General features: G+C 46.5%; 1 protein-coding gene across 1 annotated transcript in view; it reads left to right on the top strand.

Annotated features, from left to right (window-relative positions):
• LOC309554204 (uncharacterized protein) overlaps nt 1-26005 on the top strand; it is an 88682-nt gene that overhangs the window by 41548 nt on the left and 21129 nt on the right. Inside the window, exons 15-18 of the mRNA XM_082255838.1 lie at nt 12506-12580; nt 12929-13000; nt 21513-21587; nt 22847-22995. Coding sequence (XP_082111964.1) covers nt 12506-12580; nt 12929-13000; nt 21513-21587; nt 22847-22995 — 371 coding nt within the window. The remainder of the gene's footprint in view (nt 1-12505; nt 12581-12928; nt 13001-21512; nt 21588-22846; nt 22996-26005) is intronic.

Raw genomic sequence — 26005 nt, 5'->3', positions numbered from 1 at the left:
TGATTTTAAACTAAAGGTTCAGGACTTCTTTCCCTGCCTTCTACACAGTTAGGGCAGTCCTTTAAAATTAAAGGGCTGCCTGCGACGTGCATGCACAAATATGCATGCACAGATCTGAACTGAGCCTCATATCACAGTCCCCTTTTTTTACATCACAGTTTTTTCCCCTTCACATCAAAATCCCCTCTTTACATTACTGTCCTCAGCCCACCCTCACATTACTGTCCTTACCCACTCATCATATTGCTTATTGATGTCCTTAGCCCCCCCCCCTCACATTGCGGTCCTCAGCCCCCCCCCCGTCATTACTATCTTCATCCCCCCTCATATTACTGTCCTCAGCCCCAGGGCCATCTTTAACACAGGGCAAAAGGGGCAGCTGCCCTGGGCCCAGTCATTGATGTGGGGCCCAAAGCAGCTGCCCCTTGAGCCCGCACTGCCTGCAAATAGTTGATAAGTGGATTTGGGAGGGCCCAAGAAAATATTTGCCCAGAGTCCATTCAATTTCAAAGACGGCCCTGCTCAGCCCTCCACATTACTGTCCCCAGCCCCCCCCCCTCATATTACTGTCCTTTGCCCCCACCCCTCACATTACTGTACTTATCCCCTCACATTTTTGCCCTTAGCCCCCCTCACATTACTGACCTCAGCCCCCCATAATTGTCCTCAGCCTCCCCATTACTGCCCTCAGCTTCCCCCATTACTGTCTTAAACCCCCCCCCCCCCCACATTACAGTACTCAGCCCCCCATAATTGTTCGCAGCCCCCCTTACTGTTCTAGACCACCCTATTGTCCTCACAGACATGTGAGAATGAGACTGGGCAGAGGATGGGAGCTGCAAGCTGGTGATTGGTTGCTAGGACTGCCCTAGCAACTAACCATCTGCCTGTGAACTTGAGAAGCAAACCCTCTGTCCAGAACTGTCATGCCTCCCGCTGTGGGCTACGAGGATGGCAGCGGTGATGGCTGCAGGGCACAAGAGACTTCTAAATGGGGGGACTGTGGCAGTCCGGATGTGGACAGTGAGTTGGTCCGGATGCAAACCGCGGTTCACCGTTTCATGATGTCTGCTGTAAATTATTTGTAACAATCTCTTTCCTTCTCACCTTTTCTTTTTACTACTTTCATGGAGCCCTAGGGTTCCTTCAAAGGTTGATATGGGTTCCTTGAGCTTTGGCTAATTGACCTCATATTTGACTGTGCTTGCAGAACTCTAAAGCCAACCCCACTTGGCAGAGCCATTAGCCTGACACCAGGGATCTTTTTTGGTTGCTGTAATAGTAGCATTCTGACCACCAGTGCCAGGGGCATTTTTACCACTGGCCCCCTACTGTATATAAGACATATTTTTCCCCCTGCAACCTATGTAAGGGGCATTCTTCCTACTGGCCACCTAAGTTAGGGACATTTTTCCACCTGACCTCCAATTATTTGGTTTCACCAGGGGTCCCCAGAGACCTGAAATATATTTTAAGGGTTCCCCAATGGTAAAAAGGTTGGGAAAGGCTCCTCTAGACTCTGTAAAGAAAATGAAAGTATATAATAAAACATGTAATGATCAGAGCCCTCATACCTCCTGTTCCCTATTAGATGTAAGGTGTTAAGTCACACACATTTGCAAATATACATGTAAACTGCAGAGGCAACATCATGGCACCCCAGTATACTGCAGTCCTAACTCTATAATTTTGAGAGTCTCTGAAATTGGAGCACATATAACAGTAGCATAGTTGAACGGCAGCTCCGCCTGGAGGGAGTCCCTTCCCCCTAATTAAAGGTACAGAGAGACCCAGCAAGGGCACAATGGCAGCTAAATGTTTCCCGTGTGTCCCCTCAACATTTCACCAATGTGAAATGTGAATTGTGAAGGAAGTATTACTGTCACCACCGAAGGAGGTCTTCTTACTGTCTCATGTGGAGGAGATCTTCTCACTGTTTCCTATGAAGGAAGTCTTCTTACTGTCTCTTGTGAAGGAGGTATTCTTACTATCTCCTGTGAAGGAGGTCTTCTCGCTGTCTCCTGTGAAGGAGGTCTTCTCTCTGTCTCCTGCAAAGGAAGTCTTCTTACTGTCACCTCTGAAGGAGGTCTTCTCACCGTCTCCTGTGAAGGAGGTCTTCTTATTGTCTCTTGTGAAGAAAGCCTTCTTACTGTCTCATATGGAGGAGATCTTCTCACTGTTTCCTACGAAGGAAGTCTTCTTACTGTCTCTTGTGAAGGAGGTATTCTTACTATCTCCTGTGAAGGAGGTCTTCTTTCTGTCTCCTGTGAAGGAGGTCTTCTTTCTGTCTCCTGTGGAGGAGGTCTTCTCACTGTCTCTTGTGAAGGAGGTCTTCTCACTGTCTCCTGTGAAGGAGGTCTTCTTTCTGTCTCCTGTGGAGGAGGTCTTCTCACTGTCTCTTGTGAAGGAGGTCTTCTCACTTTCTCCTGTGAAGGAAGTATTCTTACTGTTTCTTGCGAAGGAGGTCTTCTCACTATCTCCTGCAAAGGAGATCTTCCTACTGTCTCTTGTGAAGGAAGTCTTTTTACTATCTCCTGTGAATGGGGGTCTTCTCACTGTCTCCTGCTAAGGAGGTCTTCTCGCTATCTCTTGCGAAGGAGGTCTTCCTCTTGTCTCCCGTGAAGGAGGTATTCTCACTATCTCCTTCGAAGGATGTTTTCTTACTGTCCCCTGTGAAGGAGGTCTTCTTACTATCTCCTGTGAAGGAGGTCTTCTCACTATCTCCTGCAAAGGAAGTCTTCTTACTGTCTCTTGTGAAGTAAGTCTTCTTACTTTCCCCTGTGAAGGAGGTCTTCTTACTATCTCGTGTAAAGGAGGTCTTCTAACTGTCTCCTGTGAAGGAGGTCATCTTACTGTCTCCTGGGGAGGAGATCTTTTCACTGTCTCTTGTGATGGAAGTCATCTTACTGTCGCCTATGAAGGAAGTATTTTTTACTGTTTCCTGTGAAGGAGATCTTCTCACTGTCTCTTGTAAAGGAGGCCTTTTTCTGTCTCCAGGAAACTGGTGACGTCGTCAATCCATGCCCCCTTGGATTCAACAGTATCAGCAGGAAAGTCTTGGAACCTTGGAGCCCTCACCGACCCCCCAGACGGGAGTTGCAGTGTCACGCCATTGCTGGGGGCTGGCAAGTGGACACTCGCAGTAACAACTATTAGAACAGAAAACCTCTTTGTTAGCACAGATGACCACCTATGCCTCATCACTTTTGTCAACAGTAACCTGAAGATATGTAAAGAGGGAGCTGGAGCCAATTATAGACCTGATGGTGTCCCACAGCTGAAGGTATGACGGTACTCTGGAAGCTGTTCGATATGGTAAGATTGGCTCGCCCCATCTAATGTGGTTACAATGACACCTGCAAACAGTATTGTTTTACTGACTCCTATCATGGAAGCTAACAGGGTTAACCAGTCCAACCAGTGACTATTCATCTGTTATACTTTGACTTTTTCGTGTTGCAGCAGGTGAGGAATGTGAATAGAGGGACAGTGACTGCCTATGTACCTATATTATGTGATTAATTACCCATACAGGGTCTCTTCTACATTCACATATATATAGACTCTGCAACAACTATAACCTACAACCAATAGCATCCTCATATTATGGCTACAATGCATACCATACCAACATATTGCACTACTGCTAGCTATTGAGGACTGAAACAGCTGCATACATCTGCGACAGGGGTCGTGGTTAATTCAGAGTTTAGTTATCATTGAGTGTGAGCCCTGGGGCTTATATTTTCCATTTATTTCTGCTTCCATACTTATTGTTCATTGGTGCCGTGTTCTACGCTGCCATAACTGTCACATATAAACACTGATATTTGGATTTTTCAATTGTGACAAGTTTTTATTTGGTGATTGGTGTTGGTGTGATACACTGCACAACTACTCTACAGAGAAATTTTGATACATTGCTTTTACTTTTTTTTTTATATTCAATAAACTTTCTATTTTTCTACCCTATAAGAAAAGCCTTGTTTGCCTTATTATATCCACTGTGTCACCTACCTGGGGGCTCCTCCTCAGGAGGAGGGGGCGTTTTTTCTGGAAGCATCATCTTGCAAATTAGGTATTCTCACTGTCTCCTGCAAATGAGATCCTCTCACTGTCTCCTGCGAAGGAGGTCTTCTTACTGTCTCCTATGAAGGAGGTCTTCTTACTGTCTCCTGTGAAGGAGGTCTTCTCACTGCCTCCTGTGAAGGAGGTCTTCTCACTATCTCCTGCGAAGGAGGTCTTCTCACTGTCTCCTGTGAAGGAGGTCTTCTCACTGTCTCCTGCAAATGAGATCCTCTCACTGTCTCCTGCGAAGGAGGTCTTCTTACTGTCTCCTATGAAGGAGGTCTTCTTACTGTCTCCTGTGAATGAGGTCTTCTCACTGCCTCCTGTGAAGGAGGTCTTCTCACTATCTCCTGCGAAGGAGGTCTTCTCACTGTCTCCTGTGAAGGAGGTCTTCTCACTGTCTCCTGCGAAGAAGGTCTTCTCACTATCTCCTGTGAAGGAGGTCTTCTTACTGTCTACTGCGAAGGAGGTCTTTTTACTGTCTACTGCGAAGGAGGTCACTCACTTTCTCCTGCGAAGGAGGTCTCCTCACTTTCTCCTGCGAAGGAGGTCTTCTTACTGTCTCCTGAAAAGGAGGTTTTCTCACTGTCTCCTGTGAAGGAGGTCTCCTCACTGTCTCCTGTGAAGGAGGTCTCCTCACTGTCTCCTGTGAAGGAGGTCTCCTCACTGTCTCCTGTGAAGGAGGTCTCCTCACTGTCTCCTGCAAATGAGGTCCTCTCACTGTCTCCTGTGAAGGAGGTCTCCTAACTGTCTCCTGAAAAGGAGGTCTTCTTACTATCTCCTGCGAAGGAGGTCTACTCACTGTCTCCTGCGAAGGAGGTCTACTCACTGTCTCCTGCGAAGGAGGTCTTCTCACTGTCTCCTGCAAATGAGGTCCTCTCACTGTCTCCTGCGAAGGAGGTCTCCTGTCTCCTGCAAAGGAGGTCTCCTCACTGTCTCCTGCAAAGGAAGTTTACTCACTGTCTCCTGCGAAGGAAGAACGTCTTCTCACTGGCTTCCGCAAAGGTCTTCCCACTGTCTCCTGTGAAGGAGGTCTTCTTACTGCCTCCTGTGAAGGAGATCTTCTCACTGTCTCCTGTGAAGGAGATCTTCTCACTGCCTCCTGTGAAGGAGATCTTCTCACTGCCTCCTGTGAAGGAGGTCTTCTCACTGTATCCTGTGAAGGAGATCTTCTCACTGTCTCCTGTGAAGGAGGTCTTCTCACTGTCTCCTGTGAAGGAGGTCTTCTCACTGTCTCCTGTGAAGGAGGACTTCTCTCTGTCCCCTGTGAAGGAGGTATTCTCACTGTCTCCTTTGAAGGAGGTCTTCTCACTGTTTCCTGTGAAGGAGATATTCTCACTGTCTCCTGTGAAGGAGATCTTCTAACTGTCTCCTGTGAAGGAGGTCTTCTCGCTGTCTCCTGTGAAGGAGGTCTTCTCACTGTCTCATGCGAAGAAGGTCTTCTCACTGTCTCCTGCAAATGAGGTCTTCTCGCTGTCTCCTGTGAAGGAGGTCTTCTCGCTGTCTCCTGTGAAGGAGGTCTTCTCGCTGTCTCCTGTGAAGGAGGTATTCTTACTGTCTCCTGCGAAGGAGGTCTTCTCACTGTCTCCTGTGAAGGAGGTCTTCTCACTGTCTCCTGTGAAGGAGGTCTTCTCACTGTCTCCTGCGAAGGAGGTCTTCTCGCTGTCTCCTGTGAAGGAGGTCTTCTCACTGTCTCCTGTGAAGGAGGTCTTCTCACTGTCTCCTGCGAAGGAGGTCTTCTCACTATCTCCTGTGAAGGAGGTCTTCTCACTGTATCCTGTGAAGGAGATCTTCTTACTGTCTCCTGTGAATGAGGTCTTCTCACTGTCTCCTGTGAAGGAGATCTTCTCACTGTCTCCTGAGAAGGAGGTCTCCTCACTATCTCCTGTGAAGGAGATCTTCTAACTGTCTCCTGTGAAGGAGGTCTTCTCGCTGTCTCCTGTGAAGGAGGTCTTCTCACTGTCTCCTGCGAAGAAGGTCTTCTTACTGTCTCCTGTGAAGGAGGTCTTCTCACTGTCTCCTGTGAAGGAGGTCTTCTCACTGTCTCCTGCGAAGAAGGTCTTCTTACTGTCTCCTGTGAAGGAGTTCTTCTCACTGTCTCCTGTGAAGGAGGTCTTCTCACTGTCTCCTGTGAAGGAGGTCTTCTCACTATCTCCTGTGAAGGAGGTCTTCTCACTGTATCCTGTGAAGGAGGTCTTCTCACTGTCTCCTGTGAATGAGGTCTAAACACTGTCTCCTGTGAAGGAGATCTTCTCACTGTCTCCTGAGAAGGAGGTCTTCTCACTATCTCCTGTGAAGGAGGTCTTCTCACTGTCTCCTGTGAAGGTGGTCTTCTCACTGTCTCCTGTGAAGGAGGTCTTCTCACTGTCTCCTGTGAAGGAGGTCTTCTCACTGTCTCCTGTGAATGAGGTCTTATCATTGTCTCCTGTGAAGGAGGTCTTCTTACTGTCTCTTGCGAAGGAGGTCTTCTTACTGTCTCCTGCGAAGGAGGTCTTCTTACTGTCTCCTGCGAAGAAGGTCTTCTTACTATCTCCTGCAAAGGAGGTCTTCTTGCTGTCTCCTGAAAAGGAGGTCTTCTCACTTTTTGTTGTAAAGGAGGTCTTCTCACTGTCTCCTGTGAAGGAGATCTTCTCACTGTCTCCTGAGAAGGAGATCTTCTCACTGTCTCCTGAGAAGGAGGTCTTCTCACTATCTCCTGTGAAGGAGATCTTCTAACTGTCTCCTGTGAAGAAGGTCTTCTCGCTGTCTCCTGTGAAGGAGGTCTTCTCACTGTCTCCTGCGAAGAAGGTCTTCTTACTGTCTCCTGTGAAGGAGGTCTTCTCACTGTCTCCTGTGAAGGAGGTCTTCTCACTGTCTCCTGTGAAGGAGGTCTTCTCACTGTCTCCTGTGAAGGAGGTCTTCTCACTGTCTCCTGCAAAGGAGGTTTTCTCACTGTCTCCTGCAAAGGAGGTCTTCTCACTGTCTCCTGTGAAGGAGATCTTCTCACTGCCTCCTGTGAAGGAGATCTTCTCACTGTCTCCTGTGAAGGAGATCTTCTCACTATCTCCTGTGAAGGAGGTCTTCTCACTGTCTCCTGTGAAGGAGGTCTTCTCACTGTCTCCTGTGAAGGAGGTCTTCTCACTGTATCCTGTGAAGGAGGTCTTCTCACTGTCTCCTGTGAAGGAGGTCTTCTCACTGTCTCCTGTGAAGGAGGTCTTCTCACTGTCTCCTGTGAAGGAGGACTTCTCTCTGTCCCCTGTGAAGGAGGTATTCTCACTGTCTCCTTTGAAGGAGGTCTTCTCAATGTTTCCTGTGAAGGAGATATTCTCTCTGTCCCCTGTGAAGGAGGTATTCTCAATGTTTCCTGTGAAGGAGGTCTTCTCACTGTCTCCTGTGAAGGAGATCTTCTAACTGTCTCCTGTGAAGGAGGTCTTCTCGCTGTCTCCTGTGAAGGAGGTCTTCTCACTGTCTCCTGCGAAGAAGGTCTTCTCACTGTCTCCTGCAAATGAGGTCCTCTAACTGTCTCCTGTGAAGGAGGTCTTCTCGCTGTCTCCTGTGAAGGAGGTCTTCTCGCTGTCTCCTGTGAAGGAGGTCTTCTTACTGTCTCCTGCGAAGGAGGTCTTCTCACTGTCTCCTGTGAAGGAGGTCTTCTCACTGTCTCCTGTGAAGGAGGTCTTCTCACTGTCTCCTGCGAAGGAGGTCTTCTCACTATCTCCTGTGAAGGAGGTCTTCTCACTGTATCCTGTGAAGGAGATCTTCTTACTGTCTCCTGTGAATGAGGTCTTCTCACTGTCTCCTGTGAAGGAGATCTTCTCACTGTCTCCTGAGAAGGAGGTCTTCTCACTATCTCCTGTGAAGGAGATCTTCTAACTGTCTCCTGTGAAGGAGGTCTTCTCGCTGTCTCCTGTGAAGGAGGTCTTCTCACTGTCTCCTGCGAAGAAGGTCTTCTTACTGTCTCCTGTGAAGGAGGTCTTCTCACTGTCTCCTGTGAAGGAGGTCTTCTCACTGTCTCCTGCGAAGAAGGTCTTCTTACTGTCTCCTGTGAAGGAGTTCTTCTCACTGTCTCCTGTGAAGGAGGTCTTCTCACTGTCTCCTGTGAAGGAGGTCTTCTCACTATCTCCTGTGAAGGAGGTCTTCTCACTGTATCCTGTGAAGGAGGTCTTCTCACTGTCTCCTGTGAATGAGGTCTAATCACTGTCTCCTGTGAAGGAGATCTTCTCACTGTCTCCTGAGAAGGAGGTCTTCTCACTATCTCCTGTGAAGGAGGTCTTCTCACTGTCTCCTGTGAAGGTGGTCTTCTCACTGTCTCCTGTGAAGGAGGTCTTCTCACTGTCTCCTGTGAAGGAGGTCTTTTCACTGTCTCCTGTGAATGAGGTCTTATCATTGTTTCCTGTGAAGGAGGTCTTCTTACTGTCTCTTGCGAAGGAGGTCTTCTTACTGTCTCCTGCGAAGGAGGTCTTCTTACTGTCTCCTGCGAAGAAGGTCTTCTTACTATCTCCTGCAAAGGAGGTCTTCTTGCTGTCTCCTGAAAAGGAGGTCTTCTCACTTTTTGTTGTAAAGGAGGTCTTCTCACTGTCTCCTGTGAAGGAGATCTTCTCACTGTCTCCTGAGAAGGAGATCTTCTCACTGTCTCCTGAGAAGGAGGTCTTCTCACTATCTCCTGTGAAGGAGATCTTCTAACTGTCTCCTGTGAAGAAGGTCTTCTCGCTGTCTCCTGTGAAGGAGGTCTTCTCACTGTCTCCTGCGAAGAAGGTCTTCTTACTGTCTCCTGTGAAGGAGGTCTTCTCACTGTCTCCTGTGAAGGAGGTCTTCTCACTGTCTCCTGTGAAGGAGGTCTTCTCACTGTCTCCTGTGAAGGAGGTCTTCTCACTGTCTCCTGCAAAGGAGGTTTTCTCACTGTCTCCTGCAAAGGAGGTCTTCTCACTGTCTCCTGTGAAGGAGATCTTCTCACTGCCTCCTGTGAAGGAGATCTTCTCACTGTCTCCTGTGAAGGAGATCTTCTCACTATCTCCTGTGAAGGAGGTCTTCTCACTGTCTCCTGTGAAGGAGGTCTTCTCACTGTCTCCTGTGAAGGAGGTCTTCTGACTGTATCCTGTGAAGGAGGTCTTCTCACTGTCTCCTGTGAAGGAGGTCTTCTCACTGTCTCCTGTGAAGGAGGTCTTCTCACTGTCTCCTGTGAAGGAGGACTTCTCTCTGTCCCCTGTGAAGGAGGTATTCTCACTGTCTCCTTTGAAGGAGGTCTTCTCAATGTTTCCAGTGAAGGAGATATTCTCACTGTCTCCTGTGAAGGAGATCTTCTAACTGTCTCCTGTGAAGGAGGTCTTCTAACTGTCTCCTGTGAAGGAGGTCTTCTCACTGTCTCCTGTGAAGGAGGTCTTCTCACTGTCTCCTGCGAAGAAGGTCTTCTCACTGTCTCCTGTGAAGGAGGTCTTCTCACTGTCTCCTGCGAAGAAGGTCTTCTTACTGTCTCCTGTGAAGGAGGTCTTCTCACTGTCTCCTGTGAAGGAGGTCTTCTCACTGTCTCCTGCGAAGAAGGTCTTCTTACTGTCTCCTGTGAATGAGGTCTTCTCACTGTCTCCTGTGAAGGAGATCTTCTCACTGTCTCCTGAGAAGGAGGTCTTCTCACTATCTCCTGTGAAGGAGATCTTCTAACTGTCTCCTGTGAAGGAGGTCTTCTCGCTGTCTCCTGTGAAGGAGGTCTTCTCACTGTCTCCTGCGAAGAAGGTCTTCTTACTGTCTCCTGTGAAGGAGGTCTTCTCACTGTCTCCTGTGAAGGAGGTCTTCTCACTGTCTCCTGCGAAGAAGGTCTTCTTACTGTCTCCTGTGAAGGAGTTCTTCTCACTGTCTCCTGTGAAGGAGGTCTTCTCACTGTCTCCTGTGAAGGAGGTCTTCTCACTATCTCCTGTGAAGGAGGTCTTCTCACTGTATCCTGTGAAGGAGGTCTTCTCACTGTCTCCTGTGAATGAGGTCTAATCACTGTCTCCTGTGAAGGAGATCTTCTCACTGTCTCCTGAGAAGGAGGTCTTCTCACTATCTCCTGTGAAGGAGGTCTTCTCACTGTCTCCTGTGAAGGTGGTCTTCTCACTGTCTCCTGTGAAGGAGGTCTTCTCACTGTCTCCTGTGAAGGAGGTCTTTTCACTGTCTCCTGTGAATGAGGTCTTATCATTGTTTCCTGTGAAGGAGGTCTTCTTACTGTCTCTTGCGAAGGAGGTCTTCTTACTGTCTCCTGCGAAGGAGGTCTTCTTACTGTCTCCTGCGAAGAAGGTCTTCTTACTATCTCCTGCAAAGGAGGTCTTCTTGCTGTCTCCTGAAAAGGAGGTCTTCTCACTTTTTGTTGTAAAGGAGGTCTTCTCACTGTCTCCTGTGAAGGAGATCTTCTCACTGTCTCCTGAGAAGGAGATCTTCTCACTGTCTCCTGAGAAGGAGGTCTTCTCACTATCTCCTGTGAAGGAGATCTTCTAACTGTCTCCTGTGAAGAAGGTCTTCTCGCTGTCTCCTGTGAAGGAGGTCTTCTCACTGTCTCCTGCGAAGAAGGTCTTCTTACTGTCTCCTGTGAAGGAGGTCTTCTCACTGTCTCCTGTGAAGGAGGTCTTCTCACTGTCTCCTGTGAAGGAGGTCTTCTCACTGTCTCCTGTGAAGGAGGTCTTCTCACTGTCTCCTGCAAAGGAGGTTTTCTCACTGTCTCCTGCAAAGGAGGTCTTCTCACTGTCTCCTGTGAAGGAGATCTTCTCACTGCCTCCTGTGAAGGAGATCTTCTCACTGTCTCCTGTGAAGGAGATCTTCTCACTATCTCCTGTGAAGGAGGTCTTCTCACTGTCTCCTGTGAAGGAGGTCTTCTCACTGTCTCCTGTGAAGGAGGTCTTCTCACTGTATCCTGTGAAGGAGGTCTTCTCACTGTCTCCTGTGAAGGAGGTCTTCTCACTGTCTCCTGTGAAGGAGGTCTTCTCACTGTCTCCTGTGAAGGAGGACTTCTCTCTGTCCCCTGTGAAGGAGGTATTCTCACTGTCTCCTTTGAAGGAGGTCTTCTCAATGTTTCCAGTGAAGGAGATATTCTCACTGTCTCCTGTGAAGGAGATCTTCTAACTGTCTCCTGTGAAGGAGGTCTTCTAACTGTCTCCTGTGAAGGAGGTCTTCTCACTGTCTCCTGTGAAGGAGGTCTTCTCACTGTCTCCTGCGAAGAAGGTCTTCTCACTGTCTCCTGCAAATGAGGTCCTCTAACTGTCTCCTGTGAAGGAGGTCTTCTCGCTGTCTCCTGTGAAGGAGGTCTTCTCACTGTCTCCTGCGAAGAAGGTCTTCTTACTGTCTCCTGTGAAGGAGGTCTTCTCACTGTCTCCTGTGAAGGAGGTCTTCTCACTGTCTCCTGCGAAGGAGGTCTTCTCACTGTCTCCTGTGAAGGAGGTCTTCTCACTGTCTCCTGTGAAGGAGGTCTTCTCACTGTCTCCTGCGAAGGAGGTCTTCTCACTATCTCCTGTGAAGGAGATCTTCTCACTGTATCCTGTGAAGGAGATCTTCTTACTGTCTCCTGTGAAGGAGATCTTCTCACTGTCTCCTGAGAAGGAGGTCTTCTCACTATCTCCTGTGAAGGAGATCTTCTAACTGTCTCCTGTGAAGGAGGTCTTCTCGCTGTCTCCTGTGAAGGAGGTCTTCTCACTGTCTCCTGCGAAGAAGGTCTTCTTACTGTCTCCTGTGAAGGAGGTCTTCTCACTGTCTCCTGTGAAGGAGGTCTTCTCACTGTCTCCTGTGAAGGAGGTCTTCTCACTGTCTCCTGTGAAGGAGGTCTTCTCACTGTATCCTGTGAAGGAGGTCTTCTCACTGTATCCTGTGAAGGAGGTCTTCTCACTGTCTCCTGTGAATGAGGTCTTCTCACTGTCTCCTGTGAAGGAGATCTTCTCACTGTCTCCTGAGAAGGAGGTCTTCTCACTATCTCCTGTGAAGGAGGTCTTCTCACTGTCTCCTGTGAAGGTGGTCTTCTCACTGTCTCCTGTGAAGGAGGTCTTCTCACTGTCTCCTGTGAAGGAGGTCTTCTCACTGTCTCCTGTGAATGAGGTCTTATCACTGTCTCCTGTGAAGGAGGTCTTCTTACTGTCTCTTGCGAAGGAGGTCTTCTTACTGTCTCCTGCGAAGGAGGTCTTCTTACTGTCTCCTGCGAAGAAGGTCTTCTTACTATCTCCTGCAAAGGAGGTCTTCTTGCTGTCTCCTGAAAAGGAGGTCTTCTCACTTTTTGTTGTAAAGGAAGTCTTCTCAGTGTCTCCCGTGAAGGAGATTTTCTGTCTCCTATGAAAGAAGTCCTCTCACTGCTGTGAAGGAGGTTTCCCCATGAAGGAGCTCCTATCATTGCCTACTATGAAGGAGATCCTCTCACTGTCTCCTGCGGTGGAGGTCCTCTTTATATTTCAGTGCCTTCGTGAGGGAATGTACTGAAGACACTTCAAGAAACTTATGTTATGCTCTATTACAGGTGCTCTTTCCAGTGATATTCAGAAGATTCAGGAAGCCCTGCAGAAACAGACAGAAGAGATCCAGAAAGCAGATTGTACGTTTATTATACTTCCTTTAATGAAGCACTTACCTACTGTATCTAGCTATAATTTTCCGTAACATGAGTGTGGAATGTTTGGTTCTCTGCAGTTGAGCATCTATGTCTCCCACTATGTACGCTTTGTAGTTCGTTACCTCTCTTCATAGTCTCTTTGCTTGTAGTGTAGCATATTTCTGTAATTCAGCCTTTATCCATAGTTAAGGGTCTCTCTGTATTTCAGTATCTTTTTGTAGTGCAGTATCTCTTTGTAGATCACTTCAGCATCTTTCTGTAGGTCAGACTCTTTATGTGGTTATCTCTGCGAATTTACGGATAGACTAATAAAAGTTTTTTTCTCTGCAGCTTCTAGAGTCCTCAGTAAAGTGACGGATGTTGAGTCTTTGGTGAAACGAGTTCTGCCCAATGACGCAATAGGTGATTGCAGACTGATAAGTATAAAGACAAAATATATTGGGGGGCATTGGGTTCCAATTCTGCAATTATTCCAAACAGGGCTTTTTTTCTCAGAGAATAGGTGCTGGAACTCCCCACTTCTGAGTCACCCATCATCTCCGTCCCTACCCACCTCCGAGCACCGTCCCTTGGTTACACTCCCTACCCACCCCTGAGCACCATCCCTTGGTTCCACCCACTACCCACCTCCGAGCACCATCCCTTGGTTTCACCCCCTACCCACCTCCGAGCACCGTCCCTTGGTTCCAACCACTACCCACCTCCGAGCACCGTCCCTTGGTTCCACCCCCTACCCACCTCCCAGCACCATCCCTTGGTTCCACCCCCTACCCCCCTCTGAGCACCATCCCTTGGTTCCACCCCCTACCTACTGTACTTCCCAGCACCAGCTAATTTAGAGAATACAGAACCAAGTATAATTTTGTTGTACTAAGTATTTTGTATGGGATTTGTTAATTGTAACAAGAAAATCAGTAAAATAGATCCCCTGGAATCAGCAACAATAGACCCCCCCCCCCCACTAGACCCCCCCAGCAACAATAAATCCTCCACTGCAACAATAACCCCGCCCACAACAAAATGCCCTCCAGCAACAATAGATTTACCCCAGCAACAATAGATCCCCCAGCAACCAGCATCAATAGGCCCTTCAGCTCACTCCACTGACCCTAGCACCCCTTTACAATTGCATACATTATGACTGGAGGTTCCGGAACTGCGTTCCCCTGCGTTCCTGCTGAAAAAAAAGCCCTGATTCCAAATATCCCTTTCTGGCAGACCAATTGGAATTCTTGAACCCACCTAGAGGGAGAAAATGATGAAAATATTGTTACATGGTTAGTCTGGTTGAAAAAGACACATGTCCATCTAGTATAACCAATAAGAATGAATAGATTGAGTCACTCTGCTGAAATATGGGAAATAATAAAACACTGAGATCTATATACACATACTGTATCTGTATGTATGATAGTAGGACCAAAGGTTCAAATGTTCCAGTGGACAGATATCTAAATCTGAGATCTGTATACATAAAAGAGTAGGACCAAGAGTTCAGACATTTCTTTGGACAGATATCTCAATATGAGGTCTGTTAACAAATACTCTATATGTATCATGGCAGGACCAAGGGTTCCGACATTTTTATGGATAGATACAGTGGGTAAAAATATTAAACACCTTTACCATTTTTCTAGGTAAATATATTTCTAAAGGTTCTGTTGACATGAAATTTTTACCACATGTCGGTAGTAACCCATGCAATCCAAACATACAAAGAAACCAAAACAAATAAGTTTAGAATGAAGTTACGTGTAATAAAATTGAATGACTCAGGGAAAAAGTAATGAACACATGAAGAAAGGGAAGCGCAAAAGGCATGGAAAGCCAAAACACCAGCTGAAATCCTGCCCCTTGTCAGTGCAAATTAATATCAGCTGGTTCGGTCACAACTGATAGCCTATAAAAAGGTGTCTCATTACCAAGAAACATCTCATGATGGGTAAAAGCAAGGAGCCATTTCAAGACCTATGCAACATTATAATAATAATATACTGAGGGCATTGGTTACAGAAGGATTTTCCAAACTGAATGTTCCAGTGAGCACTGTTGGGGCCATATTCAGGAAATGGAAAGAACATAATTTCACCATAAACCAGCCATGACCAGGTGCTCCTCACAAGATTTCTGACAGAGGAGTGAACAGAATTATCAGACGACTTGTCCAAGAGCCAAGGACCACTTGTGGAGAGCTTCAGAAAGACCTGGAATTAGCAGGTATAACTGTTTTAAAGAAAATAATAGTTATTGAACTCACCCGCCTGTATGCACGCTCACCTGGCAAGACTCCATTGCTAAAGAAAAAGCATGTTGAAGCTCGTTTAATATTTAGTGCACAACATTTAGACAAGCCTGTCAAATACTGGGTGAATTTAGTCTGGTCAGATGAGACCAAAATTGAATGCTTTGGATGCCATAATACACACCATGTTTGGAGGTCAAACAGTACTGTGCATCACCCCCAAAACATCTCATTACCAACAGTGAAGTATTCTTCCCATTGACACCAAAGATGGGGCATCAATTCTTACACTAACACCAATGGCGAGGGGCAGTTTCCCCCACTGATATCAATGATCAGGCACTATTCTTCCCACTGACACTAAAGATGGGGCCCTATTCCTTCCACTGACACCATTTTCTACTCCAACCCCCCTAAAGTTTGAGGAGCAGTAAACTGGCCCTTTGTTTCAAAAGTTTGGAGGCCCCTGCTCTATATGTATGATGGCAGGACTAAGGGTTCAGACATTTCTATGGACAGACATCTCCATCTGAGATCTGTATATGTACAGTATGATAGTAGGACCAAGTGTTCAGATATTTCTATGGACAGACATCTCCATCTGAGACCTGTATATGTACAGTATGATAGTAGGAGCCAGATATTTCTATGGATAGATATCTCAATCTGAGATCTGTATACAAATACTCTATAATATGTATTATGGCGGACCCAAGGGTTCAGAAATTTTTATGAACAGATATCCAAATCTGAAATCCATATAGAAATACTCTACTTGTATGATGGCAGGACCAAGGGGTCAGAAATTTCTATGAACATATATCTGAATCTGAGATCTGAATACTTAAGACAGTAGGGCCAAGGATTCAGACATTTCTATGGGCTAAAATCTCAATCTTTATTGTAAGGAAGAATAATCAGCTCTATAGTTCAATATTCATTTTTCAATGAAGGGCTTGTGCATGATGGATCAGTAGTTTTCAGCATAATAGTTTGGGTCCTGGATGTTTGGAGGCATAGGATTCAGGTATTGAACTTGAGGGATCTTTTAGCATTATAATCAATGTGAAAATAACCTTTTTTTTTCTTTAATTAAATCATTTTTTAAACTTAAAAAAGGGTTATGGTTACGTTTAAGAAATACATTCAGATTAGGTTTAACCCCTTGCCACCCACCCCCTGCGGGCCTTTAATGCCCATTTCACACAGGTGGATCGATCAAGATCTGTCAGTTTTTTTTTAGATGGACCTGATCGCACCATTGATTGCCCTCCATGGAGGATGTCAACGGACATGTGTCCCTTGATAACCGCCGACATCTGACCTGATCCTGTCTGCTAAAAACAGACGGATGGGGATTCGTTTCCCAAGCATCTGATGGATCAGATTGGATGACAGTCAGATGGAAACAGACAAGTGGTAGGTTTCCATCCGACTGCCCATAGAGGACAGCTGGCTGTGTCTGTGTCTGCTCTGCATAAGCAGAGTGGACATGAACCAGCCATCCACCTACTCAATGGAGATCAGCGGATAGATCTGCTGCCGGAGTCCGCCTGGCTGAAAGGGGCCTTAGGGGTTTCTTATGCTAAGAGCTGGAGGCAGACTTCCCGATCATGTGATAACTGTGATTGACTGTCATAGTGGTCACATGTTAAGTAGTCCATATTACCGTCTTCCAATCCTAAATGTTGACTTGAAACTGTTGGTGACAGCTCAGTCATTGTGCTGGGAGCATGCCAGTGAGCAGAGAAGTAGGGATGGGCAAACAGTTTGGCTCGAGCAGGGATTTGGGCCAAACATTTGATTCCTGGATCCGAATTTGAAGGGTGCTCAACGGTTTTTCACCTGAGGAACACCATGCAATGCACTGAGCACTGCACAGTTCATTATGCACCCTGATTGGGCAAAACTTTGCCCAATCAGGGCGCAGTGTAAGCTGGTTGTTACGGAGTGGGGCCAAGAAGCGAGCTGCAGCTGATGCGTCATCAGCTTTCAAAAGGCTTCCCCGCTGACAGCTGGAAAAAAAAATGGAAAAAAAATAAAGAAAAAAAAGGGGTATGCCCCATCTGGTATGGATTTGGAGGTGAACCCTACGCCAAAAAAAAAATATGCCTTGGGGTCCCCCCAAAATCCAAACCAGACCCTTACTTGGGCATGCAGCCCAAATCAGGAAAGGGGGCAGGGGCGAGTGCCCTCCCCCTCCTAAACTATACCAGGCCACATACCCTCAACATGAGGGCATGGGTGCTTTGGGGCAGGGGGGGCTCTGCTCTTCATCCCAAAGCACCTTGTCCCTATGTTGATGGGGACAAGGGTCTCTTCCCCACAGCCCTGGGCTGTGGTTGTCAGAGTCTGCGGCTGGGGGGATTACCCGGATCTGGAAGCCCCTTTTAACAAGGGGGCCCCCAGATCCCACCACTGCCCTAAACACAAGACAGTTTTTGACAAGTCCTTTATTTAAAAAAAAAAAAAAGTGTCACTCAAAGTAAATCCATCGTCAATCACGCCGCCTGCAGACACAAAAAAAAAAAAATAAATTAATTAAAAAACACTTCGCTCCTGGGAGGCCTCTTGCCAAATGTCTGCTCTGCACTTTGACAATTTTTATATAGGCAAGAGGCAGGGCCACCTGGCTACGTCACCTGGTGGCACCACCCCCTATCTGACATCATGCACCAGTCCGTGAGCGTTTTTTATTTTTTTTATTTTTCGGGTCCTGCGGGCAGCGTTATTGACAATGGATTTACATCGAGGGTCACTATTTTTTATTTTTCAATAAAGTCAAAAACTGTGTTTATTACTTTCTGACATTTTTTTGTGAATGGAAAGGGGTACTATGTACCCAAAACCCATTCACATTGGGGGGAGGGGGGGGCTTACAGATTCCAATAAGCACCCCACCCGCAGAACCCAACAATCATGGGGACCCAATGCCAATTTTTCTTTATTTTTTCAATAGCTGGGTGCCAGCAATTGTAACTGCGAATTATTTTCAATGGGATTTGACTCGTTTTTTTCTTTAGACATGTAATTTTTGCTGCAGCATGTTTTATACATGCTACAGATGCGCCACTTTACAGGCACATTAAAGGCCCCCCCAGGCACTATATTTAAAGACATTTTTCATTTTTATTGTTGCACTTTAAGCATAATAAAATCGCTGTTTTAAATTGGGCAATACCCAGACCCCCATACCCCTATTATTGCCAATTACGTTCATATAAGCCTTTAAAATTGGCACTTTTTCTTGTTTGGCTCCTATAGGCTTCAATAGGGTTCGCTGTTCGGGTTAAAACATTTCCCCTGTTCGGGAGTTCTGCTGTGAACCGAACAGGGGGTGTTTGGCACCTCCCTACAGAGGAGCTGGCTGACCAATGTGTTAAGGGTAAACTTTAGTGATCAATGTTCAAACCAGCTCATCCCCCATGTGCTGTCAATGGAGATACAGTATGTAAAGAATTGAAAGAAACTAGGACAGAATGGGGCCAATGTCAAGAATCTAAGACAGAGGAAGACCAATGTGAAGCATGTAGGATAGAGGGCAGCCAGTGTTAAGCATATTGGATTGGGGGAAGGCCAATGTGAAGCATATAAGACCTAGCTGAGACAATATGAAGCATCTAAGACCTAATGGAGACAATGTGAAGCATCTAAGACCTAGTGGAAACAATGTGAAGCCTCTAAGACCTAGTGGAGACAATGTGAAGCATCTAAGACCTAGTGGAGACAATATGAAGCATCTAAGACCTAATGGAGACAATGTGAAGCATCTAAGACCTAGTGGAAGCAATGTGAAGCATCTAAGACCTAGTGGAGATGATGTGAAGCATCTAAGACCTAGTGGAGACAATGTGAAGCGTCTAAGACCTAGTGGAGACAATGTGAAGCATCTAAGACCTAGTGGAGACAATGTGAAGCATCTAAGACCTAGTGGAGACAATGTGAAGCATCTAAGACCTAGTAGAGACAATTTAAAGTATTTTGGACAGAGAGGAGCCCACGTGAAGCTTTTAGGACTGAGTAGAAATGATGCGGTGCATCTAGGATCAAGTGGGACCAACCTGACATTTCCATGTTGAGCATGGTCATGGTGATGCTTCTAGAATAAAGCATAGTCACTATAAAGAGCTTGTGAGAGATCAATATGATCAGCATAAAGTATCCAAGGAACAGTGGGATCAGACAGTGGTGTATTTTGGTTTTGTGCTGCCCTAGGCAAGATTAAAATTGGATGCCCCCTCCCCCTCCTATGTACATTTTCCCCACCCTTCCTGTTTAACGGATGTGACTTCCTCCAAAATTAAAGGACTACAAGTCCCAGCAAGAACCCCTGAAATCTCCTGAGAGGGGGGGGGTGAGAGAGAGAGGGGGTTGGGTGAGAGAGAGAGAGAGAGAGAGAGAGAGAGAAAGGTGGTGGGAGAAAGAGAGAGAAAAGGTGATAGGAGAGATAGAAAAGGTGGTGGTAGGAGAGAGAGAAGGTGGTGGGAGAGAGAGAGAGAGACGATGGTGGGAGACAGAGTGAGGGAAAAGGTGGAGAGAGAGAGAGAGAGAGAGAGAAGGTGGTGGGGGGGAGAGAGAGAGAGAGAGATAGAGAGGGTGGTGGGGAGAGAGAGAGAGAGAGAGAGGGAGTGAGAGAGAGAGGGTGATGGGAGAGAGAGAGAGAGAAAGAGGGTGGTGGGAGAGAGAGGGGGGATAAGAGAGTGAGAGCGTGACGGAGGGGGGATGCAAGAGAGAGAGGCGATGAAGGAGAGAGAGAGAGAGGGGATGAAGGAGAGAGAGAGTGGATGAAAGAGAGGGGATGAAAGAGAGATGGGGTGAGAGAGAGAAAGGGGGGATGAGAGAGTGAGGGTGGGGGGGAGAGAGAGAGGGGGGGATATGAGAGAGAGAGGAAGGGATGAGAGAGAGAGGGAGAGAGAGAGAGAATGGGATGAGAGAGGGGATGAGGGAGAGTGAGAAGGAGGGAGGGTGAGGGAGAGAGAAAGAGAGGGAGGTTGTGAGGGGGTGTGAGAGAGATTGGGGTGGGAGAGAGAGGAGGTGAGAGAGAGGGGGGTGAGATAAAGAGGGGGGGAGTGGGAGAGAGAGGGAGTGGGTGAGAGAGAGAGGGGGAGAGAAAAGGAGAGGGGGAGTGGGAGAGAAAGGGGGTGGGTGGGAGAGAGACAGTGGGTTTAAGGGAGAGAGAGAGAGGGGGTGGTGGGAGAGAGAGAGAGAGAGGGGAGAGAGAGGGGGGTTGAAGAGGGAATGTGATGTGAGAGAGGGAGAGGTGTGAGAGAGAGGGGGGTGTGAGAGAGAGGGAGGGGGTGTGAGAGAGAGGGAGAGGGTGTGAGAGAGATAGAGGGGGTGGGAGACCCCCTAGCTCTGCCTGTAGTCTCTCCTGTGCCCCCTGTCTGTGGGTAGGTGTGTGTGATGCACCTCATTCTCATCCTCTGGGCCCTCGGTCAGCCTGTCTTCCTGTTAATGTCCCAGCTGGGAGCAGAGAGGAGGTTTGAAAAGGTGTGAAGGCTCTGGGAGGCGCCAGGGATGCTGCGCCCCCACTGCTGCTCAGGACAGGGTGGCGCGGGAAGTCTTCTCTCTCCCAGGCTCTCGATTCTAGCCAGCCTCCAGGGCCAGCGGGCTGCCCCTCTCGCTGTGTGAAGACGCCGCAGCTCAGCAGCAGCGGCTGCTGTTGGCGGCGGATTGGCGGATTTTGCTTTGTTGCCCTGCACCCCGCTGTCACCGGCCTGGAGGAACTCTTTGGGACCCATGATCACTAGGCGCAGAGGAGGATTAAGCTAAATCCTCCACCACTTTGAATTATGGGCAAGGCCAGGGAGTCACGGCTGTGACATCACTAGTTGCTAGACGCCAGGTGGCTCTAGCAACCAGTGGCCAATAGAGTCTTAGGTGGTGGCGGGGGCGGCTATTTTGCCGCCCCCCTGCAAAGTGCTGCCCTAGGCCTGGACCTTGTTAGCCTACGCCAAAATACAGCACTGGGATCAGTGCAGGAATTCTGAAAAGCGTGGGGTCAGTGTGGAGGATCTGGAGCAGAACAAGTTCAATGGAAAGCATCTGCAGCAGAGTGGGGCCACTGTGAGGTATCCAAGGGAAGAGCGGGGGCCTTATAAAGTGTCCAGGTAAAAAGCGGGGCAATTTAACCCATGTGGTTAACCCATGAACAGTGCCAATAAGGAATCTGTAATGTCTGTATCATCACTTTTGCAAATAGCATTTTAATTATAATTGTTCTGTAAAAAGGGAAATGTTATACATTATATCAATATTCAATCATTTTCAGGAGGTTGAGTTCTAGAGTCTGGTGGCCAAAGGTTTACTGTGATATTTTACTACTATGCTGTGATGAAGGTGCAATTTATTCTCTAGCTTGAAAACATTCAGAAAATTTAATGATCAGAGGAGGGACACGCCCCCTCCCTTTTTCTGTAAGCTCATATGAAGTATCCAAATTTCCACTTGAAAATTCCAGCATGGTCTACTGATTATTATTATTTTATATATATATATATATATATATGTATGTCATGGAAAGAATGAAATACATGTATAACCATAAAAAATAAAGCTATACCACTGACCAGAAGCCATTATAGTCCCCTGCCCTCCATTAGCGTGCGCACGTCAGTAGGGGTCCTCTTACCCTTTCTGACTGAAGATGAGCTGCGATGCTTTGTATTACAGGTTCTCTTTCCAGAGACGTCAAGAAGGTTTTGGGATCTGTGGAGAAAATGGCAGAGGAGATCCAAAAAGGAAAAAGTAAGGGTAGTCACCAGAACACCCCGGTGTGGGGGTAGAAGTTTCTAATCACTGTATTTTGTGGATTAGAAAGGAGCCTCTGGGGAATGAAATTGCATTGTGTGTAATGGCCCAGAACCTTACAGTCCACAGCTAATATTTCCAAACCATGCATTAAGAAATCAGACAGAGAAAACTGGCAAATTACCCCCCCCCCCCTCCCCCCCATGTAAGGCCATTGGAGTGTGGGGCCATGTCACTGCTGATACATAACACAGAAACGTGTTAGGGGGTGGAGAGATACCCTTTCTTTGGCTCTTTGTTTGCAGAGAATTACATTTTAATAGTCCTGGTCTTAAAAATTACTATAAAATATTTTCTATTTCAACCTGCAAAATTCATCATTACTTCTTGGGGTGTATATACAAAAAAATGTACAGCTGTTCATCCAACAAACACGCATGTAACTTTGTTCTGTGCAGATAGAATGTTTAAATAGGGAAAATATTACATTATGTCCACTAGATGGTGCTGAGTATCATAGTCAATAGGTATAATATGCTCACCAGCTCCATCCAGTGGCCATAATGTGGTATTTTACACCTTCTTACTTTCGATCTGCAGAAAATATAGCCTGAGATTTTGCCTCATTCGCACAGAATAAAATTACATGGAATATAATTCTCTCTTTCTCTCTTTCTCTCTTTCTCTCTTTCTCTCTTTCTCTCTTTCTCTCTTTCTCTCTTTCTTTCTTTCTCTCTTTTTTCTTTTTTTCCCTTTTTTCCTTTTTCCTCTTTCTTTCTCTCTCTTTCTTTCTTCATCTTCCTCCCTTTATTTCATTCTCTCTCTCTCTTTCTTTTTTTCCTTCTCGTTTTCCCTCCCTTTATTTCATTCTCTCTCTCTCTTTCTTTTTTTCCTTCTCGTTTTCCCTCTCTTTCTTTCTTTCTTTCTTTCTTTCTTTCTTTCTTTCTTTCCTTCCTTCCTTCTTTCTTTCCTTCCTTCCTTCCTTCTTTCTTTCCTTCCTTCCTTCTTTCCCTTCCTTCCTTCCTTCCTTCCTTCCTTCCTTCCTTCCTTCCTTCCTTCCTTCCTTCCTTCCTTCCTTCCTTCCTTCCTTCCTTCCTTCCATTCTTTTCTTTCCTTCCTTTCTTCCTCTCTTTCGTTCTTTCTCTCTCTCTTTTTCTCTCTCTCATTTTATTTCCTCTCTCTCCCTCCTTTTCCTCTCCATTTCCCCAGCTCTTTCCCTTCCTCTCCTAACTCTCTTTTTTCTCTCTCCATCCCAGGATCTGGTGAACTCTGTTCTACAGGTTGGATAAACTTTGGGGGTAGCTGTTATCACTTGTCCTCAAATAAACTTCCATGGGATTCCGCCAAAAAACAATGTGAGGACAAGCAGGCTCATCTGGTGGTCGTTAATGGAGAGGATGAGATGGTAAGAAAAGAGTCTTTTTGTATAAACCTCATCAGTAGTCACCAGAGATGAGCCAACTTCTGGATGGTCTGATTGGTTAGTGAACCTCCGAAAATTAGGAATGTCTGTAACAAAAATCCCATTGAGGTAAATAAAAAATATCAGACCAGGGCTGGGACAAACGTCATATAGCGTCCAGGGCAAACATGCCAAACAATCAGGATTCCTCCTTTCACATCAGAGTCCCCCTTTACATCAGTGATGTCCCTTTAAATCAGGAGCACTCCTGCATCAAGGGCCCCCTTTACATCAGGAGTGCCCTTTAACCATCAGAGCACCCCTTAATCATCAGAGCACCCCTTAACCATCAGAGCACCCCTTAACCATCAGAGCACCCCCTGTAACACCAGAGCCCCCCCATTACCATCAGAGCCCCTCTTAACCATCAGAGCCCCCCTTAACAATCAGATCCCCCTTAAACATCAGAGCCCCCTTGTACCATAAGAGCCCCCTGTAACATCAGAGCCCCCTGTAACATCAGAGCCCCCTGTAACATCAGAGCCCCCTCGTACCATCAGAGCCCCCTCGTACCATCAGAGCCCCCTGTAACATCAGAGCCCCCTGTAACATCAGAGCCCCCTGTAACATCAGAGCCCCCTCGTACCATCAGAGTACCCCTGTAACATCAGAACCCTCTGTAACATCTGAGCCTCCCTGTAATCTCAAAAACTCCCTGTAACATCAGAACCCAAGTATAACATCAGAGCGCCCCATAATATTAGAGGCCCCCAGTAACACCAGAGCCCCCACTTACATAAAGAACCCTTCAGTGGTGCATGGAACATGGTGAGGAAGCAGTTGAGGGGAGAGGTTGTTGGGAGCCAGAATGATAGGAGGAAGTGCAAGAAATGACCCCTGCGCTATCACTTAGTAACAGAGAAATCTCTTGCAGGAATCAGGTGTGAAGGACAGGATCTGCTGCAGCTCCCAACTCAGCCTTTCAATTAAAACCAAATCAATCAAAGTAGGTATATAATAATAAAGCTGCGCTAAGGCCCCTTTCACACAGGCGGACCGTTCAGATCCGCCTGTCCGTTTTTTTGGCGGATCTGAACGGTCCCCCCATGCATTCCTATGGGGCATCGGATGTCAGCGGAGACATGTCCGCTGACATCCGACCCGATCTGATCCGTCAAATCTGGACGGATGGAAACCCTATTTTCCATCCGTCCAGCGGATCGGATCGGATGGGATCGGGTGAGAACGGACTGACGGTCCGTTGACATCCGATTTCCCCCATAGCGATGCATGGGGAACTGTCAGCTGTGTCTCCGCACACAGCGCGGAGACACAGCTGTCCTCCTGCTGCTCAGCGGGGATAGGCGGCTCGATCCCCCGCTGAGAAAAACGGACTCCGTCCAGCAGACGGAGTGTGTGAAAGAGCCCTTGTCCTAACATAATTAATATCTATAATCAATAAATATAAGTGAATATACAATAAATAATGTGCTTGATCAAATAATAAATGATTAATATATTCAAAGTGCTCCTAGTGCCATCCAATGTGTAAAAATAAAATATATAATAGCATGAATAGTCCGTGAAGTGAAAACTGCTGTGACAAAGGTGCTAAGTGCAAGAAGATTATATATAAATCCAGGAACGTCAATACATATACACTCCAGTGTTAATTTTGTCGACTAAAACATTTTCGTCGACTAAATTAACACAATTTTAGTCGACTAAAATACGACTAAAACTAAAACAATTCAGATGACTAAAATACGACTAAAACTAAAATGGCATTTTAGTCTTAAGACTAAAATACGACTAAAACTAAAATGGCATTTTAGTCAAAAGACTAAAACTAAATTGAAATTTGCTGCCAAAATTAACACTGGTGCAAGCTCAAAGCTTAATACCATAAATAATAACATATTAGATTTTTCACTCCAGGACCAGCAGTAGTATATAATGAGTTTGGAAATTGTAGAGAAATGCTTAAATTCATTACAAATTACAATTGAACTACACCCATTCGATTATAGATGACTAAAATGAGTTTTAGTCGACTAAAATGTAGGACGTTTTAGTCGACTAAAATGTACTGGAGTTTTAGTCGACTAAATATGACTAAAACTAAAACACTTGCAAAAGACTAAAATGGGACTAAAACTAAAATGCCATTTTAGTCCTAAGACTAAGACTAAAACTAAATTGAAATTTGCTGCCAAAATTAACACTGATACACTCTTCGTCCCAGTGTGACGGCTAACTGTACCTCCAAAATATATATATAGTGAACAAAGTGACATGTGCACAACAGCTGCGTAACAGTAGGATGAGAATATGATTTATAAAACTAATAAACAATGAAATGAAATAAAATCCCATAAAACAAGTCCATTCAGTGATGTGTAGCAGCTTCAATCATCATGCAGTGAAAGTGGCATCAAATCAGGTGGTGTAAAATCAGGTGAGTGATTCCAGGAATCAACCAGTGAGGTGTGATAGGGAGGTGTGCAAAGTTTCTAGGTGTGCTACACCCTTACCTTACTGCTGTAAGGTTACAGCATTTGGATGGTGTCAATCCCGTGTTCCTGTGTGTATCCAAAGGGGATGCTGGGGGGGGGGGGGATTTACATTAGATCCTATCCGACTTCCACCTTCCAGGGGTGAGGGAGGGAGCTGTTTATGTCCTGTGTGCTTCCAAATGGGGCAGACAAGCAGAAAAACTTCCTCTGGTGTAGTATTTCACAACATTTATTGACCAAAAAAAATAACAACTTACATTTAAATTCACAGTAGTCGGTGTATACAGCTGTCCGTTACGAGCAGTCAGTGATGCCGCACTTCTGCATCCAGTCTCTGTCCCCTCGTCTCTACATGTTTCGTCACGGCCCACGTGACTTCTTCAGGAGATCCTGAAGAAGTCACGTGAGCCGTGACGTTACGCATAGAGACGCAGGGACAGAGACTGGATGCGGAAGTGCGGCTGGATGCGAAAGATCTCCTGAAGAAGTCACGTGGG

This window comes from Pelophylax lessonae, assembly GCF_965119305.1.
Source record: "Pelophylax lessonae genome assembly, chromosome: 4".
Taxonomy (NCBI): domain Eukaryota; kingdom Metazoa; phylum Chordata; class Amphibia; order Anura; family Ranidae; genus Pelophylax; species Pelophylax lessonae.
Note: the sequence above shows the minus strand (reverse complement) of the source record. Positions and strands in the feature narration are given on the sequence as shown.